At 40.1% G+C, this 21,870-nt stretch overlaps 2 protein-coding genes across 2 annotated transcripts; one reads left to right on the top strand and one right to left on the bottom strand.

The window, feature by feature from the left end:
* Window positions 1-3,121: 3,121 nt before the first annotated feature.
* LOC133568488 (ADP-ribosylation factor 1-like) lies at window positions 3,122-9,028 on the top strand. The gene is made up of 5 exons (XM_061920461.1): window positions 3,122-3,279; window positions 5,080-5,252; window positions 6,919-7,029; window positions 7,114-7,238; window positions 7,307-9,028. Exons 2-5 carry the CDS (start codon window positions 5,108-5,110, stop codon window positions 7,463-7,465), a joined length of 540 nt encoding a protein of 179 aa, XP_061776445.1. The 5' UTR covers window positions 3,122-3,279; window positions 5,080-5,107; the 3' UTR covers window positions 7,466-9,028.
* lg14h1orf35 (linkage group 14 C1orf35 homolog) lies at window positions 8,293-21,858 on the bottom strand. Its single transcript, XM_061920459.1, has 8 exons — window positions 21,475-21,858; window positions 15,519-15,669; window positions 15,404-15,449; window positions 15,228-15,310; window positions 14,837-14,909; window positions 14,255-14,337; window positions 12,316-12,444; window positions 8,293-11,760 (listed from the first exon to the last, which is right to left on the bottom strand). Exons 1-8 carry the CDS (start codon window positions 21,569-21,571, stop codon window positions 11,511-11,513), a joined length of 912 nt encoding a protein of 303 aa, XP_061776443.1. The 5' UTR covers window positions 21,572-21,858; the 3' UTR covers window positions 8,293-11,510.
* Between the last annotated feature and the right edge of the window lie 12 nt (window positions 21,859-21,870).

Here is a 21,870-nt window from a genome sequence, read left to right on the forward strand (position 1 = left end):
AAAGCATATAAATGGAGGGGAAGAAAAAGAAGTCAGCGATATTAACCTTGTTGATTGTTATAGTAACAATAAGTTAAGCTTTGTCAGTGTGCCATGTGTTATCCAGTTTACCCAAGGGCAACAATGTTAATATATATTTGATGAAACCTAATTATATGCATGAGTGTATGTATGTATATGTACAGTATTTGTATGTGTATGTTTGTACAGTGAATGTATATGTACAGTATGTGTATATGCAGGTTTGCATAGTGAATGTGCGTGTGGATGTACGAACTTTGAGTATATAGGTATGTACTGTATGTGTGTATGTATGTGGGAGCGTAGGTAACTATGTATGTATGAATAACTGTGAGTATATATATGTGTATTTGTATGTACAATATATTTGACTCCCAGTGTGTGCAGGAGCCAGAGTACGGCCCCCGCTACCCGAGAGCCGAACCCACAAACAGCAGGTGTGGCGCCCAGGGAACAAGGGACCACCGGCCCACGCAGCCAAACCGGCCAGCGACAGGAACTCCAGAAGAGCACGGGAGAAGCATGGGACAGCTAGGCCCCAGAGTTGCGGCGTTCCGAGAGGAAGAAACGTTCACCTGAGCATTTTAAGGACTTTGTTAGATAGAAGGATATACTTTCATAGTTAGGTTCTCTCTTGTTTTCAAGTAAAAGAGAATGTGACTGTTCGACTGTCATGTAAATGTTTAAGTCATGTTGTCAACTTACATTCATAATTCACTCAACAGTCAAGGTCCTTTCAACAACAAGGAAAGAAAACAAAAGCAAAAACAGACAGCTAATTGAATAAGAAATAATAATTTAAAAAAAATAAAAAGACAAAAATGGCTACCTAAATCACTTTAAATGTTTAACCAACGATATCAATTTAAGGGCTTTTGTACTCCTAATAATTCTCCAAGATTTTATTCATAATTGTAAGCCATTAAGCAAATTACAAAATACAAGCCTTACTTTCATTAATCGACAATTATGTAGAAAACATTTTGCCTGGAGCATAATAATGTTGACAAACATTTCTATGTTACAGTGGTTTTTACAAAAATACAAAATTTGATCTCTTCTATGGTGTATGGGGTCATCTCCACACCCTTGTCTCGCAGCCAAGCTCCGATTTCCCAAAACACATGTACACTGATTGGGGCATTTTAGATGTGTCAAATGGTGAGACATTTTCCGATAAGGTGGCGACTTGTCCAGGGTGTACGCCGCCTTCCACCCGATTGTAGCTGAGATAAGCTCCAGCGCCCCCTGCGACACACTTGCCAACCCTCCCGGATTTTCCGGGAGACTACCGAAATTCAGCGCCTCTGCCGAAAACCTCCCGGGACAAATTTTCTCCCGAAAATCTCCCGAAATTCAGACGGAGCTGGAGGCCACGCCCACCCCAGCTCCATGAGAACCTGACTCAATGTTGTGACCCACAAACAGGACAATACTGCCATCTAATGTACATAGAATAGAATGTCTGTTCTGAAGCCCACAGTAAAGAGACGTAACTTCATCACGTCGCCTGGTTATTGACTCCAACCCACACCGTCGGCGAGCAAAATGAAGAAATACGGTTGCATGTTCCAGAACGATTGGAAACAAAAATTTCAGTTTATCCAGGAGAGTTCGAAGGGTAAGGGGTATGTTGCCTGTAAATTCTGTAGAACAGACTTCTCCATTGAACACGGTGAACGGATATACTCAGCCATGAACGGTCAGTCAGCAAAGCACAAAGCGTCCGCAGCGCAGCATCGTTCAAAACCCAGTATTATGGCCCTCCTTTCAAAATTGGGACCTGATGGTGTATCTTATGCTGAAACAAAGATGGCTATGCTGATAGCTGGAAGCAACATCCTGTTCTCATTTGCGGATGTCTACAAAAAATCCGTGAAGGATATTTTTCCGGATTCGGAGATCGCTCGCCAATACGCAAATGGCAGAAAAAAGGTTACTCAAATAGTGAAAGGTAAGTGTTGTTGTTTTATAGTAACCAGCAAGCACAGTACAGTTAGTAGAACAACTGTGTTTTTATTACTGTGTATTTGATAGGTGCCGTCTGAAATTCAACTATTTCTTTTATTTATTTATATAATATAATAAATATGTATAGCTAGAATTCACTTAAAGTCAATATATATATATATATATATATATATATATATATATATATATATATATATATATATTTATATATATATATATATATGAAATATATATGAAATACTCAAGTTGGTGAATTATACGCTACCCCTCTTAACCACGCCCCCCGCCACAACCACGCCCCCAACCATGCCTCCGCCCCACCCCCGACCACGCCCCTCACCTCCCGAAATCGGAGGTCTCAAGGTTGGCAAGTATGCCCTGCGACCCCGAAGGGAATAAGTTGTAGGATATGGATGGATGGATATACTTGTTCTTATGCTTTCCTAGCTCACATATGTTCACTGCTCGCTGTACACTTCCAACCAAGTCAGACCTACAATGTTTCAATGTCATTTTGTCAGATTTCTTTACCATGAATTGATTAACATGGACCCCGACTTAAACAAGTTGAAAAACTTATTCGGGTGTTACCATTTAGTGGTCAATTGTACGGAATATGTAATGAACTGTGCAATCTACTAATAAAAGTATCAATCAATCAATCAATCAATCAGATGATATCATTGTTGATGACTGAAGTGCTGATATCAACCAAACCTACACTTCCCCAACCACCCCTCCTCATCCCACCCCCCGGATTGTAAATAATGTAAATACTTTGTATATATCTGATGATTAACTTGTTTGATGACTGTATTATGCTGATAGTATAAATTCATACCATGAATTGATTAACGTGGACCCTGACTTAAACAAGTTGAAAAACGTATTCAGGTGTAACCATTTAGTGGTCAATTGTACGGAATATGTACTGCACTGTGCAATCTACTAATAAAAATCTCAATCAATCAATCAATCAATCAATCAAAGTATAGCAGCGTGGGATATTTCAAGGTTGCATTCAGGACATGCAGGGTACAAATGAATGCATACATTTTTTTTAAAAGACATGGTTAAATCAAATAACGTTGAGTAGTGTACAATCTCGATCCGCACTCCATTCCAGACGGTGGCGGTAATTCCCACCACGAGGTTGTTTGCCAACTGCCATTAGAGGAAAGAAGAAAAAGAAGAAGAAACCGGAAGTCGCGGAACTTTAGACGTGTCGAATGGTCGCCATTTTCCGCAGGAAGGTAACGCCTCAAGCACCCGAGAAGGAAGCGCTGTGTAAGTTTTAAAAGTGTTTTAAAGTCCGTTTGGAAACCACTTTAATGTTGCGTGTCCTCTGCGTGTGATGTCATTAAAGTCCGCAGTTTTAAAGTGATGTCAGTACTGTCCCATAGAAGGCTAATGCTAGCCAGGGCAGGCTGCTACGTGCTAAGCGAGTCTCTTGCCATTGATGACAAGTTTCATCAGATGACTTTTCTTTCTTTAATTCAACTATTGCCTTATTTAATTCAACCATTCCCTTTAAATGTGGGGTGTTTAACAAGTTGTTCCATACACTTCCCTCGTGTTGTGTATAACTTGTACATAGCATTGGACGCCCTTCGGTATGTTATACATTTTAATACGACACACTTTTACAACAGAGGGATGATCAACAATTGAACAGGAAACATGGACATCTTTTTAAATAGTTTTCTCGGTGTTATCAGCGGGTTTTCACGCATTGAGAAGTGCTGTAAGGAGTTCCGGTATTTCCTGTTTTGCTACTTCTACAACTTCGCCGTGTCCAACGTGAAGTTCAACGCAAAACTGGGTTTGCTACTCCTCAGTGTGTCTGACTTCAGTGACCGTGTTGGACGTGAAGTCCATCCATCCATCCATTTCCTACCGCTTATTCCCTTTTGGGATCGCGGGGGGCGCTGGCGCCTATCTCAGCTACAATCGGGCGGAAGGCGGGGAATACCCTGGACAAGTCGCCATCTCATCGCAGGGCCAACACAGATAGACAGACAACACTCACATTCACACACTAGGGCCAATTTAGTGTTGCCAATCAACCTATCCCCAGGTGCATGCCAAAATGAGTCATGGCTTTGATTATTACCATTATCCATCAATCCATTTTCTACCGCTTATTCCCTTTTGGGATCGCGGGGGGCGCTCGCGCCTATCTCAGCTACAATCAGGTGGAAGGCGGTGTACACCCCAGACAAGTCGCTACCTCATCGCAGGGCTAACACAGATAGACAACATTCACACTCACATTCACCGTTCTTATTTGATTATTACTAGAAGGGCTGCGAATCTTTGGGTGTCCCACGATTCGATTCAAAATCGATTCTTGGGGTCACGATTTGATAATACATCAATTTATTCGATTCAACGCGATTCTCGATTCAAAAACGATATTTTTCCGATTCAAAACAATTCTGTATTCATTCAATACATATGATTTCAGCAGGATCTACTCCAGTCTACTGACATGCTAGCAGAATATTTAAAAAAAAAAAAAAGCTTTTATAAATTGTAAAGGACAATGTTTTATCAACTGATTGCAATAATGTAAATTTGTTTTAACTATTAAACGAACCAAAAATATGACTTATTTTATCTTTGTAAAAACATTGGACACAGTGTGTTGTCAAGCTTATGAGATGTGATGCAAGTGTAAGCCACTGTGACACTATTGTTCCTTTTTTATTTTTTATAAATGTCTAATGATAATGTTAATGAGGGATTTTTAATCACTGCTAGGCTGAAATTATAACTAATATTGATACTGTTGTTGATAATATTCATTTTTGTTTCACTACTTTTGGTTTGTTCTGTGCCGTGTTTGTGTCTCCTCTCAATTGCTGTGTTTATTGCCGTTCTGAGTGTTGCTGGGTCAGGTTTGGTTTTGGAATTGGATTGCATTGTTATGGTATTGCTGTGTAGTGGTTTGTTGGATTGATTAAAAAATGAGAATCTATTCTGAATCGCACAACGTATTCGATTCGAATCGAATTTTTTTCCACACACCTAATTACTAGTTTTCATCCAGTTTCATCCACGGTTCTTGGTTTGTGTTGCCTCTAGTGCCCCCCTACTAGCCTCACCATTAAACATGGGGAATATATTTGGAAGCCTGTTTAAAATGTTCGGGAAGAAAGAAATGAGGATCCTCATGGTGGGTTTGGACGCTGCGGGGAAAACGACCATTCTATACAAGCTCAAATTGGGAGAGATCGTAACCACCATTCCCACGATAGGTAAGATGAACAATTGTATTATCAATCATACAGTTGTGATCAAAATTATTCAACCCCCACACAATTTTGGTGTTTTAGCAGGTTGGACATTTATTCCGTATTTTGTTTATAGTCATATCAAATAAAGATGCATCAAATAAACAAATGCAACTTGAATTACAACATTATATTTTGTAAAATACCTAACAGTGTCATTTCTCTTAATATCTCATTGACAAAATCATTCAACCCTTTGAAGATCACAACTCTTAAGATCAGAATTTGAATAAGGTTTTTTCAATCAGGTGTTGAAAACACCTGTAGATGTGATTAGAACCATAACAAGCAACAATTAAACTGATTGAAAAAGACTGACGCTCAGCTTCTTGTAGATGGTCAATGGTGTATTTGCAACATGGTGAAGTCCAGGGAGTGGTCAAAGAAGTCAAGAGAGGGGGTAATTTCTCTTCATAAGAAAGGATATGGATATAAGAAAATAGCAAAGACATTACACATTCCAAGAGACACAGTTGGGAGCATAATTCGCAAGTTTAAAGCTAAAGGCACAGTGGAAACACTACCTGGGCGTGGTAGAAAGAGGATGCTGTGTGCAACTGCTGTCCGGTATTTGAAGCGTACAGTGGTGAAAAACCCCCGGGTAACAGCTGAGGAACTACAACAGGACATTGCAGAGGGGGGAACGCAGGCTTCGTCCCGGACAATAAGGCGCGCACCACGAGATGAAGGCCTCCATGCCAGAACTCCCAGGCGCACCCCACTTCTGACTACCAGGCACAAGAAAAATAGACTCCAGTATGCCAAAAATCATCCTGACAAACCCCAAAGGTTTTGGGAAACTGTTTTATGGAGCATGAGACAAAACTGGAACTCTTTGGGCCTATGAATCAACGTTATGTCTGGAGGAGAAAAAATGAAGCTTACAAAGAGAAGAACACCTTGCCTACTGTTAAGCATAGTGGGGGGTCAATCATGCCCTGGGGTTGTTTCTCTGCCTCAGGTACCAGGAATCTCCAGCGCGTTCAAGGCATTATGAATTCTATTTCCTACCAGGATGTATTAGCTGCAAATGTCATGAAGTCAGTGACGAAGCTGAGGCTTGGGAGACATTGGACCTTCCAACAGGACAACGATCCAAAGCATACCTCCAAATCAACATCAGAGTGGTTGCAGAAGAAGGGCTGGAAGACTCCGGAGTGGCCTTCACAGTCGCCAGACCTAAATCCTATAGAAAACCTGTGGTGGGACTTGAAGAAGGCAGTTGCAGCACACAAGCCCAAGAATATGAATGGACTGGAGGCCTTTGCCCAAGAGGAATGGGCTAAAATACCTGTAGATCGTTGCAAGAAGCTTGTGTCCGGTTATGTATCACGTTTGAAGGATGTAATTACTGCCAAAGAGTGTTCTAAGTACTAAAGATGCATGTAACTAGGGGGTTGAATAATTTTGTCAATGAGATATTAAGAAAAATGTAATTTTTTGGTATTTTGTAAAATACAGTGTTTCAATTTAAGTTGCATTTGTCTATTTGAAACATCTTTATTGGATATGACTATAAACAAAATACGGAATGAATGTCCAACTTGCTAAAACACCAAAATTGTGTGGGGAGTTGATTAATTTTGATCACAACTGTAAATCATATTAAATGTGTTCTTTCCCCGTGCAGGTTTTAATGTAGAGACGGTGGAGTACAAGAACATTAGCTTTACAGTGTGGGACGTCGGCGGCCAGGATAAGATCCGACCACTGTGGCGTCACTACTTCCAGAACACGCAAGGCACGCACACATTCTCTGGAATTGCACTGCGTTATTTTTTGAATACAGTGGACTAATGCAGGCTTTGATCGCTTCTCGTTTCAGGTCTCATCTTTGTCGTGGACAGCAACGACAGAGAGCGATGCAACGAGGCTCGTGAAGAGCTCATGAGAATGTTGGCGGAGGACGAACTGCGCAATGCTCTGCTATTAGTCTTCGCAAATAAAATAGTGAGTACTCCGGGCAATGAACGTTAAGTTATGTGGTTGATTTGAAACGGACACTGTGGCATTGACAGGACCTGCCTAACGCCCTGACTCCAACTGAAGTCACCGAGGCACTGGGCCTTCACACCCTGCGCGACAGGCGCTGGTTCATCCAGGCCACCTGCGCCACCAATGGCGACGGTCTTTATGAAGGACTGGAGTGGTTGTCTGAGCAACTCAGGAATCTCTAACAGTCGTCTCTTTCCCTCCCATTCATTGAGCCTACATTCTGCCTTTAAAGCCCTCCCATGCTGGCTGTTGTTACCGCCATCATACCGGGCCACCAGTGGAAAAAATCGGTCCATGGTAATGTGTAAAGCTGACGTGTATATATGAAAGGATATGGTAATGGGGCAGCTTTGTTAACTTTTTCTCTTGTGGTTGTTTCACTTTCTGTTTGTTGGGCAATAAAAGGAGAGATGCAAGGGAATCTAATATAACAATCACATACAGTACTCCAAAAGTTAGGGATATTCAGCTTTTGCATTTTAAAGATGAAGCTAAAATATACAGTACAGGCCAAAAGTTTGGACACACCTCATTTTATAGCGTTATATTTTCATGACTATTTACATTGTAGGTTGTCACTGAAGGCATCAAAACTATTGACACCTGTGAAGTGAAATCCATTTCAGGTGACAACCTCTTAAAGCTCATCAAGAGAATGCCAAGAGTGTACAAAGCAGTAATCAGAGCAAAGGGTGGCTATTTTGAAGAAACTAGAATATAAAACATGTTTTCAGTTTTTTCACCTTTTTTTGTCAAGTATATAACTCCACGTGTGTTCATTCATACTTTTGATGCCTTCAGTGACAATCTACAAGGTAAATAGTCATGAAAATAAAGAAAATTCATTGAATGAGAAGGGGTGTCCAAACCTTGCCTGTACTGTGTGCGTGTGTGTGTGTGTGTGTATATATATATATATATATATATATATACATATATATCATAATTTGACCCAAATTTTTGAATATGCATGTACAACTCTTCAGTGTTTCAGTACTTTTTGTACAACTTGCTGTTCTCTAGCAAGTAGCTGAATAGCAACATTTCTAACTGGTGGCAAACTTTTCTTTGGCATTGAGCTCAGTTGCCACTTCAATCTGAAAACATCTTGTTAGCAGCCTAAAACTGCAAGGTACTGTTGAACAATATTGTGGTTAGTTGGTATGTTTGGTTAATCCTGAAAATCTACCCAAAAGTTGAGTATCTTAACTTTTTGTGAGTGTTTTATTCAAATTGGTGACCAAAATAAAAAGATGCACAGCTGGGAGTGTCAACCTCCTGTTTAATAAACACTGGTATTGACTTAAAAGGATGTTTTTGAATCTACCTGCTTTCTCTGGTTGGTGTTTTTGTGTATTGTCATGTCTCAGGTCCACGGGCTGCCTTAGAGTGTGTACACTTTGCAACTATTTTTTTTTTTTTTAATGCTCTATACTGGTTATCCCACACTCAGCCTTGTACTGTAAGTTGTATGCATCATGTAAGACGACATTAGTGTCATTCCCCCCTCCTATCAGGTGGGTATTTTTAAAGAAAATATTTAAACACTTTATTGTGAACACTTTTCTTTGTGTTACTGAACTGCTTAGACTATATATGGAGGTGGGCTTGTTTTAATACAGATTTAAATATTTAAGTTAATCTTTTGTGTGAGTAAAACAAAGCACTAATTAAAGTGACTGGAAAGGATTTCCAAAATGTATTTTTCTTACATGTGACTATGCAATAAAACAATGTCTTATGCACTCACTGTTCCCCTTTCTCATCTGTTAACTATACAGTACATATGTTTGTTTTGGCGACATATTTAACGGGCGCATATGTTTGACCGTAATTGTGTTTTGTTCTTAATCATATATTGGGTTGTTGAGGGTGCATAAAGGGAGTGTCATGGCATCCCTTGTTAGTTTGACCACCCCTTGACCCAGGAACAAGCAACGAGATGCCTGCATGTTGGAAAGTACCTAATGCAGCAAGCACAATGTGCAGCAGCGAGGTGATCTTGGACAGCATTCCTGCAGGTTGATTAGGCTGCTATGGTTAATGCAGCCGAGCTTATAAACCAGGCCTGAGGAGAGCGCGGAGGTGGTTGCAAAGGGGCGGGAGTACAAGTCCTGGGTTCCTTCATAGGGTGGCTTTGTCTGGGAGCCGCCTCTCCTGCTGCTCCATCAGCTTGGTTTGTGTGTGGTAGGCTAACGGTACTCCTTATAAAAAAAAAAAAATAGAAAAGAAAAAAAAGCTGCCTGTTTTTTTTCTCCTTCTCACTCTTTATGAATGCCTTGCTCTTTTGTTTAGGGCACCCCCCACAGGTGCCAGTGTGCTCAATACCCCCTATTTAAACCAATTGAGGGCAAACATTATTTGGAGCTGCATTCTAAATGCAGTGCAGACCTTGAAGGGTGAGAGATTTAAAAGCTCTCTCGTGTCATTACTTTATTAAAACAATGTTCAAAATATTCAATGATGCTTTGTAAAAATAAGCACCTTGTTAGAATAGTAGGTATCAGATAGTCATAGTGCACCCGGAAAGTATTCACTGCACTTCCCCTTTTCAACATTATGTTTCAGCCTAATTACAAAATGGAATATATTTTTTTTGTCCTCCAAATTCTACACTCAATACCCTGCGATGAGGTTGCGACTTGTCCAGGGTGTACGCCGCCTTCCGCCCGATTTTAGCTGAGCTAGGCGCCAGCGCCTCCCACGACCCCAAAGGGAATAAGCATTAGAAAATAGATGGATGGATGGACAATGTGAAAACGTTTTTCTATAAAAAATTCCAAATGTTTTAAAAAATAAACAAATTACATCTTTACAGCTATTAAGATTAAAAGCAAGCTCAAAGGCACCCTGTTTCAACTGATCATCCTTAAAATATTCCCGTAGCTTGATTTGATTCCCTCTGTGGTAAATACTTTAGATTGGACATGATTTATAAAGGAACACACCTGTCTATATTTAAGGTCCCACACTGTCAAAACACAAACCAAGACTAAGTCGAAAATAATTGTCTCAAGGCACAAATGTAGGGAAAAGTACAGAAAACGTATCTGCTGTTTTGAAGGTCCTAAATGAGCACAGTGGCCTCTATCATCTGAAAACGGAAGACGTTTGGAACTACCAGGACATTTCCTGGAGCTGGCCGGCCATTTAAACTGGGCGATAGGAGGACACTCTGTCAGAGCTACAGCATTCCTCTGTGGAGAGAGGAGAACCTTCCAAAAGGACAACCATATCTGCTGCAATCCACCAACCAGGCTTGTATGTTACAGTGGCCAGAAAGAAGCCATTCCTTCACAAAAGTTTGTAGAATTACACCTGAAAAACTCTTGAGACAATGAATAACAACATTCTCTGGTCTGATAAGACAAAGATTAAACTCTGCCATGCGTCATGTTCGGAGGAAACCAGGCACCACTCATCACCAGGCCAATAAAGTACTATGTAATCTAATCTAATCTAATACCATCCCGACAGTGAAGCATCATGCTGTGATGTTTTTTAGCGGCAGGAACTGGGAGATTAGTCAGGATAGAGGGAATGATGAAGGCAGCAACATAGAGCCACTCTGGATGAAAACCTGCTTCAGAGCGCTCTGGAATCTAAGACTTGGGTGACACTTCTCATCCAACCTGATGGAGTTTGAGAGGTGCTGTAAAGACGAATGAGTAAAACTGCCCAAAGATAGGTTTGCCCAACTTGTGGCTTCGTATTCAAAAAGACTTTGTGCTGTAATTGGTGCCAAAGGTGAAGCAACAAAGTAATGACTTTATGTATATATATATATATATATATATATACACACACACACACAATTCTAAAAGCTCTAAAAATAATCATTCATAGTCATTATGTGGTATTTTGTGTAGAATTTTGAGGACAAAAATGAATTTATTTCATTTTGAAATGAAGCTGTAACATAACAAAATGTTGAAAAAGTGAAGCGCTGAGAACATTTTCTGGATGCACTGTGTCTAATTGGCCTTCAGCTAATTGTTAATGATGCTGTGTGAAAGTTATGCTAGATTTGTCATATGCATGATACTAAATAAGTAAAAACTTAGCATATGTGCACAAATGAGGGATGTTTAATCAGTAAAAAATTAACCTGCAATAAAACCTAGCTACTAAAATGACCCCCCAAATAGCTAAACAAGGTATTCAAGACTGGTCATACTTTTGAAGAGCGCTGCGTCTTTGAGTGGGAGGGAGGGTGGGGTCAGGACATTAGCTGTCCGAGTCGTGGCGTCGCCTGTGGCTTTGTGCGACACCGCCAGGGGCCGTCTTGTGGCTGGAGGGGTTACGGGGGACAGGGGACCCCCCGTCGGAGGAGTCTGTGTCGTGGCGCTGCTGTCGGTGGCGGGGGTAGGCGGGTTGTCGCTGTGCCTTTAGTGCCCCCCTTGAATGGCTGTCATAGGGTCTGGCTCCGCTCTGACTGTGGTATGATGGATTATGACGGTGGTGGTCCTTTCGGGGCCTGAAGAGTAATAAGACAACAAATAATCTGACTGGGTGGCTCAAAGTGGCTTCTGATATGCCGGGGGCAGGGAGGGAGAGGTACGAAAATAAGATCTTTTTTACGTTTTACAACGTTCTATGCAACCATTTTTATTAGTCTTTTTCAGATTGCATAATTTTAATAAGTCATTCAGTTCACAAACAAATATTTCAATCAAGCATTACTATGCATTGTCAGTAATAAACAATAATACAATAAATTGACCAAGCATTACTAAATCCTCTTAGCAGTTACGTAATAAGTAAAGGACCTTTGGTCACTTCATAAGGAAATATTATTTCTCTCTATTATGTGTAATAGCCAACTTCTATGGCTTGAGCTTTAGTGACGTTTCAGCTCCTTCTAGTGGAGCCTTTCTTAACTGTCAGTAAAGTATAATTTAAGAATATCTTATACTCAAATCATAATGAAAAATTTACCCCATACATGAAAAAAATATACAATGAAAATAAATGCTAAAAAAATCTGTTTCAAAACATATTATTTAAAAAATTTGACAAAAAATGATCAAACCTTTTTTTGTCGTCATCTGAATCGGACGACGACGAATCGCTCCTTTGCCTCTTTTTCTTCTTCTTCTTCTCTTTCTTCTTTTTCTCCTTTTTATTCTTCTTTTCTTTCTTCTTCTTTTTGCTCTCCTGGCTAAAAACGTTAGGGGGTTAAAGTAAGCATTGTCCAGCTAAATCTAAAGACACTTTTTTTTTTTTTAGCTACGTCCATACCAGAAGGGTCCAAAACTTTTCCGCCTCAAAGTTGTAATAAGATATCAAAGGATTTGGGGGCAAACGTTCATATTTCAAAAGCAGGCTGAAACCCATGTAGATAATTTGAAGTCGCTGTTTGAAATTGACTCCAAGTTACAATAAAAAACACCGGCTATCTTATGTTACCATTTTAAAAGGTCTTTTTTTTTTTTTTTTTAAATGTCTATATTTTTTCAACAATTATGAAGAATAACAAATAATTAGTTTGGTTAAAAGCTGGCTATCATCGCTCTCTTGTACACTTATACGCCCTGAAAGTGTGTACATCTAGTTAGTATAATGGACTATACATTCAATAATAGCTAACATTAGTAGCAAAACGTTAATTAGCTGACAACACACAAAGCTAGTGTGTGTGTGTGTGTTTTGTGCATAACATGGGGTGGAGTAATACGCTCAAAGCCAGAAGAGGGCAGTAAAGTACCAGAGCTTTGCTTAAAACACTTTTAGAAAGTGAGCGCCCTTTAGTAAAAGTTGCAAACACCTATTTTAAGGAGTAGTATATCAGCTGTGTTATAGGTAACCAAGCATATTATTATTAGTAATAATAGTTATAGGTAATAGGAATTCAACTTTTTCTCATGACATTATGCCCCTTGTCTTAATTGAATTATATTTTAGAACATGCCATAAGTAGATGAACTTGTTCGGGTAGTTTGGACACTCCTTGTCGACATAATCAAATGAGATAAGTTGTTTACCCAAAACAAAATGATAACTGTCGTTTTTGATTGACACTATGATTTATGTAAAAATAGGTTTGCTTGAGAAAGGATGTAGCCTGGTGTAGCTAAATAAGCACATTACACAGCAGTCATTATGACGCAGTGCAGGTTTAAATATGATATTTAAACAGCATTAATAACATTGCAAAGGCATTATGACTGTATCTGAAATCCTTACATTGTGTACCTAATGTAATGAGTATAAGTCAGGCGTGTCAAACTCGTTTTCATTGATGGGTACATCGCAGTTATGGTTGCCCTCAGAGGGCCGCTTTTAACAGGGAATAATATACAGTATGAATATAAATGTGTATGTATAAAACGTGTATATAGTTTTCTGTCTTTTTTACGTACTCTGTAAAAACCAAATCTTTAGATTGTACTGTATAAAACTGGCAGCTCAGTCGCCACAATTTTACCAAAATATGTGCAGTTTTTATTTTTTTTACAGCATATAAAATAAAATAAAATACTTGGAATGAAATTATATGGAATGGAAAAACAGTGCCACCATATTTTCAAAGTAAAAATTAATGCAAGTTTTTTATACTGTAAAAGCTATGGTTGTTGTGTTTTATAGTGTATCATTACTCTATATTGAAAGTGGTTTTAACTGTAAAAAAAGGTTTTACTATAAAATGTTTACATGAACAGTTTGTTGGATTAATTGCTTTGAAATCATAAATCAAGCAGACATTTAAGTATTTTTCTTTATTTGAACAATAACATTGTTTTGAAATGTATGATATAATATTTGGTTTTATTATTAACAATGATAAAAGTGTACGCAGTACATTTATTTTTGTAATACATTTCTTAACAAAAGATAGGGTATTTTATTTACACATATTATTTGCACGCTTTCTGGGGCCACACAAATTAATGTGAATGGCCAGATTGGGCCCGCGGGCATTGAGTTTGACACCTGTGGTATAAGTGGTTAATGGGCTAATGCCTTCTTACCATTGTTCAGTCTCCTCTTCCTTCTTTACACTCTCTGATGACTTTGCTGTTGAAGTTTCTGGAAGAACGCTGGTCTTGTGGTGCTGGAAGTGCAGTTATAATAGTTTATGTATTATGCATTAAAGGACAAGCGGTAGAAATGGATGGATGGATGTCGCTTTATCTATATGTACAGTATTTCTCACAGAAATGCAAGATATTTATGGGTGTGGTCGGTTAACGTAATCCTCTAATTTGAATAAACAAACTTTCTACTGATGCTTCTTTTTGTCTTTTTAATGTCACATACAAGACGCAGTCGCCTGTGAGTGCTTTTTAGACTGGGGAGGGACCACATCAGCATATCAGTCTCCAAAAGTCTCTTAATTAGATTTGTTGCTGGTTGCTTTTTTGAAAAAGACAAGGATCCCTCCTGCTCTTTCTTTCTATTTTCTGGATTTGAACAGTCAAGCTACATTCACAAAAGGTCTCGTTATAATGTGTTTATGAGCGAAGGTGAAGAAGCAGAGCCACATTGAATGTAATTGAATGTATGGGAAACACTGATGTTTGTTATTATATTCTGTGTGTGTGTCTTTTTACCGTAAAGACTGGCAATCCCATTTTAACAGCCTCCTTTTCCTGCTGGGAGAGGACCACTTTGCGGGATGATGAACTGCATACAAACACACACACACACACACACACACACACACACACACACACACACACACACACACACACACACACACACACACACACACACACACACACACACATTATTCATCAGACTCAAGTGAGAAGAACAGCCCTCACCTGAAATAAGCTGCTTGTTAAGACAGATTGTCAAGGGCGACAAACAAGGAGCTGAGCTGAGTGTTTTCCATTTGTGTCGACCTCGTGAAAAACTAATGAGTGTGATGTTTTACTGAGGAATATTTCAAATGTTCATGTTTAAAAATATACTTTAAGATGACAAAAAAAAAAGAGTCACCTGGAGCTTCCCAATCCAGAGATTCGATCCACATTCCTCTCTTCGCCATCATCTTCATCTCTCCTACAGATGTCTGCCAAATCCTGTGCAATTATAAGCACACCCAAGTCTTCTAAATTGCTTGCTAACTTAGATGCGACCACAATATTAAGTTAGGAAAGGGGACGGTACAATACCTCTTTGGTCAGTCCAGTCGGTTGCCTCTTTATGACCTTGTGTCCTCTGCATTGAACATGACAAATTAAGATTCTGTATTTTAATCCTGGACTATCTATCTGGTATTACACTTACAAGGCAGCCATCAACGCTTCATGTTCTGCAGCCTTGACAGCGGAAAGCTCCTCTTCCTTGGTGGGGGGCCTGCTGCCTTTTTTGTCTCTGGAGTACCATGTCAGATCTTTGCCTTTTTGCCAGCGTCCCACTGGAGCCATCAAGGAATTTCCTGAAAACGGTCCGCAGCGTCAAAACAGACAATTAACGACGACGAGGACATGACGGTGCATACTAGAGATACAACATTTTCCAGACTATAACCTACACCGCAGTATATAAGCCGCACCTACAAATCTTTTTAAAAACATCACCTGTAACATGAAAGTAAAACGGCTGATCCAACACACCAGAAACATCATTGATGTCTTTGTCTGTCATGAGTATAATAATATTTTCATCTTTTTTTTAAGGCTTCAAGATGTTTATCAGGATTTTTCTTCATGGATTAGTTTAGTACATTGACTTATTTACCTAATCCATTTCATAATTTAGCAGTTAGTGAAGAAAAATTCGTAGATTAGCCGCACCTTTATATATGCCGCATGGTTTATATCTTGGTAAAAACCTAGCGGCTTACCCGTTTTCCACAGAATGCGAAATGGCTGCGGAACGTCATCATCCCGGCAACGGACTCTTTTCGTTTTTATTCAAGTCAATGTGTCCGTTTCAATCGCTTACAGAACATTGATATGGCTGGGACATTTCACATCCCTGTGCTAAATGACCGCAGGGCTTCAATTTTTGCCTGTCGCCACAACCCAACTTTTAACTTGGCTAAAATCTGATTGCTTTGGACAGCATACAAACACAAAGTAAACTATCGGGGTTACCTTCAAAATAAAATAGTCCTTTTTCAAGGCAGATCATATTTTACAAGCAAGGGAGTGGTTTGTAGGCGTACAATGAAATGTGTGTGCGTACTACGCTCACTAGGAATGATGTTACTCGTGTGTTGTTGCTTGTTACAAAAAAATAAAGGCAAGGCACACAGTCATCTTTTCCATGAGTCAAGTCAAGGCCGTCACAGATGCGCCCGCCTGTGGGTACTAAAGGGCGGCAAAGCTCAAGACGTTCTGCTGTGTTTACTTCAGTGTTTACTTTGTCGCGGGATACGCGCAGATACACGAGATCTTGAAAAAATCCACGGCATTTCGCTGCACTGTGAAGCTGCAACAGAACGGCGGTAGGGCGGTGCTGTTCCGTTTTGCTGGCGTTCCGCATCTGGTGGAAATCTGGGGTTAGAGTTCGGAAAATATGGTAATTACATTTTGAAGATGGTAGAAAATGTGACAATTGATGAAAGTATCTAACATACTTTGCAAGTATTGATTTTTTTAACAAAGATTAATTAATGAACACAATTAATAGTTAACATAGTTATATCACTTCTTATTGAATACAGTAGTGGGCAAAAGTTTACATACACTTGTAAAGAACATAATGTCATGGCTTTCTTGAGTTAACAATCATTTCTACAACTCTTATTTTTTTTGTGATAGAGTGATTGGAGCACATAAGACCTCACCTTTATTCCTCCAAACATATTGCTGGGTATTGTGGCCAAACAGCTCAATTTTTGTTTCATCTGATATCACATGGACAAAGATAAGACCTTCTGGAGGAAAGATCTGTGGTCGGATGAAACAAAAATTTAGCTGTTTGGCCACAATACCCAGCAATATGTTTGGAGGAGTAAAGGTTAGGCCTTCAATGCCAGGAACACCCACCCTACTATCAAGCATGGTGGTGAAAGTATTATGCTCTGTGCCTGTTTTGCTGCCAATGGAACTGGTGCTTTACAGAAAGCAAATGGGACAATGAAAAATGAGGATTACCTAAAAAATCTTTAGGACAACCTAAAATCATCAGCCCGGAGTTTGGGTCTTGGGCGGAGTTGTGTGTTCCATCAGGACAATGACTCCAAACACACGTCAAAAGTGGTAAAGAAATGGCTAAATCAGGCTAGAATTAAAGTTTTAGAATGGCCTTTCAAAACTCCTGACTTAAAAGTGTAGACAATGCTAAAGAAACAAGTCCATGGCAGAAAACCAACAAATGTAGCTGAACTGCACCAATCTTGTCAAGAAGAGTGATCAAAAATTAAACCACAAGCTTTCCAGAAGCTTGTGGATGGCTACCAAAAGTTCCTTATTGCAGTGAAACTTGCCAGGACACATATAACTAACCAGATATTAACATTGTTGTATGTATACTTTAGACCAGGGGTCTCAAAGATGCGGAACAAATACCCAGAATCCCATGCAGCCCTAACTCTTCCGGGCTACAATATACACCCCTTGTAGTTCGCTGATCTCCACACAAGGATCTGGGAGTTCTCAATAGAAGATGTATTTCAGAAGGCGGGGCCATTTAAAAATAATAATTGTATGTAGTTGGATACACCACTTGTCTGTTATCTTCAATGACATGCTACTTCAACCATGCATTTCGAAATCAACCCGTGACGCTGATGAGAGGGACACAAACCCGGTCGGTAAAAGAGCCAAAACATCCTTGCCACCAATAAATGCCTTCAAAACCGTTCTCTGTTAATCTTTAAAATAATTCATATTTGATCAATGTCGCAAAACAGTTGCAATAGCAGAATCAATCTCAGCACATGACTCCTCGCTCCGTGCTGCCATTGTTTGAATCGAACAGTCCCTTCGGCGATATGTCACATCTATGAGGTCCCACCCGGCGATTCTGATTGGTTCATTATTTTTTGCTATCTGTAAGGGGTTTGCAATGCCCTCGAGCCCAGACTCTTGTGTGGAGCTCAGTGAACTACAAGGGTCTGGCGAGAGTCAGGTTAGCTATGTAGTAGTAACCATGAAAACTACCTAAATGTGTTTTGTATGGCTAGATGTGGGTGTACATTAGGGCTGGGTGATATGGCCTTTTTTTAATACCTCTATATTTTTTAGGCCATATCGCGATACACAATATATATCTCAATATTTTGCCTTGGCCTTGAATTAACACTTGATACATATAATCACAGCAGTATGATGATTGTATGCGTCTACATTAAACATTCTTGTTTATACTGCATTAATATATGCTCATTTTAAATTTTCATGCAGAGGGAAATCACAACCAAGTCAATTGACCAAAACTGTATTTATTAAACAGTTATTAGCAGGTGATTTTTCAAATGATGGTTCATATTAGCAGTAATGCTAATTTTAGCAACGCTTTAGCACCACATTTGACAAATTACGGTTGTCTGTTCAACATCTTCCCGCTTGAAGTCGAACCACCGCCAGACGATAGACCCCTGCTGTTTTTCTTGGGAATACATTCTTCCTTCATTTGTTACCAGATTCGCACCTTCTTTCTCTCGTATTACCACTCACACAGCTCCACTAGCATCACACCTAACATTACCCATGCTGCTACCTCTCTGCTTCGCGAGGGCGCATACGTGTGTGACGTATGACGTGACAGTATGTGACGTATGTAAGAAGGTGCGCTTACTGTCTGTGAGAAGGAGACACAAGAAGGAGTGGGAAGAGCCTGTAGTGTAATGCTCGCAGCTAAAAGCAACTGTGTGAGAACGTATACCCGAACATCACGATATAGTCATTTTCTATATCGCACAGAGACAAACCCGCGATATATCGCGTATATTGATATATCACCCAGCCCTGTACGTCACCATGACAGCTATGCATTTCTCCCTATTTACAGTCCAATTACCAAGAAGCTTTATCTGGTGTACGTATTTAATATAAATGTACATCTGAACTCCCTATCGGTAACAGTTAGAGATGCTTCCTCAGTAGAAGTATCTTAAAACTCATTTGTACACACTAGCCTTTAAACAGACCCCTCTATTAGACCAGTTGATCTGCTGTCTCTTATCTGCTCTGCCACCTCTCCTGCGTGGAATGGTTATCAGGTGACTGCAAATGACGTGCTAGCTGTTCAAAGTCAGTACCCGGGGTGGACCACTCATCTGTGCATCAGTTGGAGACGTCTCTGCGCTGCTGACTTGTCACCACTCAAGATCCTTGCTGGCCCCGCTTTGGACTGGACTCTCTCACTATTAACTAGATCAGGGGTCTCAAACACGCGGTCCACAAGACGTTATTTTGCGGCCCCCACCTTAATATGAGGGTACTTGAAGGTATGCCAAGGGGTACGTGAGATTTTTTTTTTAAATATTCTAGAAATAGCAACAATTCAAAAATCCTTTATAAATATATTTATTGAATAATACTTCAACAAAATATGAATGTAAGTTCATAAACTATGAAAAGAAATGCAACAATGCAAAATTCAGTGTTGACAGCTGGATTTTTTGTGGACATGTTCCATAATTATTGATGTTAAAGATTTATTTTTTTGTGAAGTAATGTTTAGAATGAAGTTGATGAATCCAGATGGATCTTTATTACAATCCCCAAAGAGGGCACTTTAAGTTGATGATTACTTCTATGTGTAGAAATCTTTATTAGGGACAGATGTCCCTCTGGGACAGAGGACCCTGTTGAATTTCTAGCGTTTTATTAGTATTCTTTATTATTATTATTATTATTATACCACCTCTTTGAGCTGTAATTTGACCCCCTTAACATGCTTCAAAACTCACCAAATTTGACACACACATCAGAACTGGCGAAAATTGCGATATAATCTAAATACCAAACCTCAAAACTCAAAATTGCGCTCTAGCGCACCCCAGGAATAAAACACAAACAAAACTGCCTCTGACTTGCAGTAGGAATGTCGTAGCCACATGAAAAAAAACTTCTATGTAGGTTTCAGTTAGACTTATATTTCATAGACTGACAACCCCAGCAAAAATCCACAGGAAGTTTGTAATTCCCCCTTCAAAACAAAATTTGTGTAAAAACAGTCACCTTTTTTAAAACGTTATCTCCTCTGAGCGTGATTGTCGTGTCGGGTTCAAATAAGCACAGGACAGAGATTGAACCCTTCTGATTAAAAGTTGATGAAAGAGTTCATAACGAATCTAGGAGACTGATTGTGGAGAGACAGAGCCGACAGCGGGCTGAGAGGAGCAGCGGTCCTGACCAAGATGGAGGCCAGCAGCAGAGAGGAGAGGCGTGACGCACTCGGAGCGGCGCTGCAGCAGCAATCAGAGTCAGGTGCGCACACAACACACCTGTGCTCAATCCCTGCGTCTTGTGCTGCAGCATAAAAAGGGGAAGGGAGGAACGATCGTGGCAGAAGTAGGGTGGTGGTGGTGGTAGTAGTAGGAGGAGGAGGAGGAGGAGGAGGAGGAGGAGGAGGAGGAGGGTGGTGGTGGTAGGAGAAGGAGGGTGGTGGTGGTGGTGGTGGTGGTAGGAGAAGGAGGGTGGTGGTGGAGGTGGTAGGTGAAGGAGGGTGGTGGTGGTGGTCGTCGTGGTGGTGGTGGTCGTCGTCGTCCTCTCCAAGGTTCCTTTAGTCATCATTGTCACCAACGTCCCACTGGGTGTGAGTTTTCCTTAACCTTATGTGGGCTCTTCCGAGGATGTCGTAGTGGTTTGTACAGCCCTTTGAGACACGTGTTATTTAGGGCTAAATAAATAAACATTGATTGATTGATTGATTGCTTGATTAATTTAGGGCTATATAAATAAACTGATTGATTCATGATTGATTTATAAATGACAGTACATTAAGTTGCACAGTTGAATGCGGTAATTTGGCAAAAGTGGAGGTGGCCTTCCACGTAGCCGCGGTATGTTGACACAAGTGAAGAAGGGGGGCACAAAAATACGTGATTCAACACGGCGGGAGCAATGAAAAGCTTATAAGCTGCAGGCTGGACTAAACCAAAAGCGGCAATTTAAAACAATCTAGATTTTGTATGATGAAGGACGCAGCAATTGAAAGTAAGTGCGCAATTAAACAGGTTGTGTAAGAATGCAAGTATAATATATAACTACTACTTGTCTGCTCGTGTTTGTTAGCTTTCATGCTACGAGTAGCTGCTAACGGTTAGCATTGGCTACACACTTACCAAGATAATTCTCTCGGTGTTTGTCCACTTTGACATCATCCCAGTTGAACTGGTCCTGGCCTCCTCGAACCCCGCCGGACCTCGAAGAACCGAACATTTCTGGGCCTCGATGACGTTCCGGTTTACTTAAACGTGCTAGCGTCTCCTCCGTTTGTTAGCTTTTCAGTCGCGGCCTAGCGTCGTCGTTCTCACATCCGGGTACTTATTGGCTTTGTTTACTTTCCCCGAGCGACGTGGCGCAGCTTTCCCGACACAAATGCGTGGACATTTTATGAACAAAAATGTTTACATTAATTCCGAGTGGTAACGTTTTTTTGGGGGAAAGACATGTAATGACGTCACGGGAGTGTCTCACGTCTCACTATTTAGCGACACAACGAAATTATTTTTATTATA

Source organism: Nerophis ophidion, linkage group LG14 (assembly GCF_033978795.1).
Source record: "Nerophis ophidion isolate RoL-2023_Sa linkage group LG14, RoL_Noph_v1.0, whole genome shotgun sequence".
Classification (NCBI taxonomy): domain Eukaryota; kingdom Metazoa; phylum Chordata; class Actinopteri; order Syngnathiformes; family Syngnathidae; genus Nerophis; species Nerophis ophidion.

Bases quoted from the DNA above. Each gene is read 5' to 3' on its own strand.
- lg14h1orf35 (XM_061920459.1), bottom strand. From the start codon at position 21,571: ATGTTCGGTTCTTCGAGGTCCGGCGGGGTTCGAGGAGGCCAGGACCAG. The intron at 15,670-21,474 runs GTAAGTGTGTAG...GACCGTTTTCAG, and splicing joins ACACCGAGAGAATTATCTTG to GAAATTCCTTGATGGCTCCA. The intron at 15,311-15,403 runs GTATTGTACCGT...ATAATTGCACAG, and splicing joins CGACTGGACTGACCAAAGAG to GATTTGGCAGACATCTGTAG.
- LOC133568488 (XM_061920461.1), top strand. From the start codon at position 5,108: ATGGGGAATATATTTGGAAGCCTGTTTAAAATGTTCGGGAAGAAAGAA. The intron at 5,253-6,918 runs GTAAGATGAACA...TTCCCCGTGCAG, and splicing joins AACCACCATTCCCACGATAG to GTTTTAATGTAGAGACGGTG. The intron at 7,030-7,113 runs GCACGCACACAT...TTCTCGTTTCAG, and splicing joins CTACTTCCAGAACACGCAAG to GTCTCATCTTTGTCGTGGAC.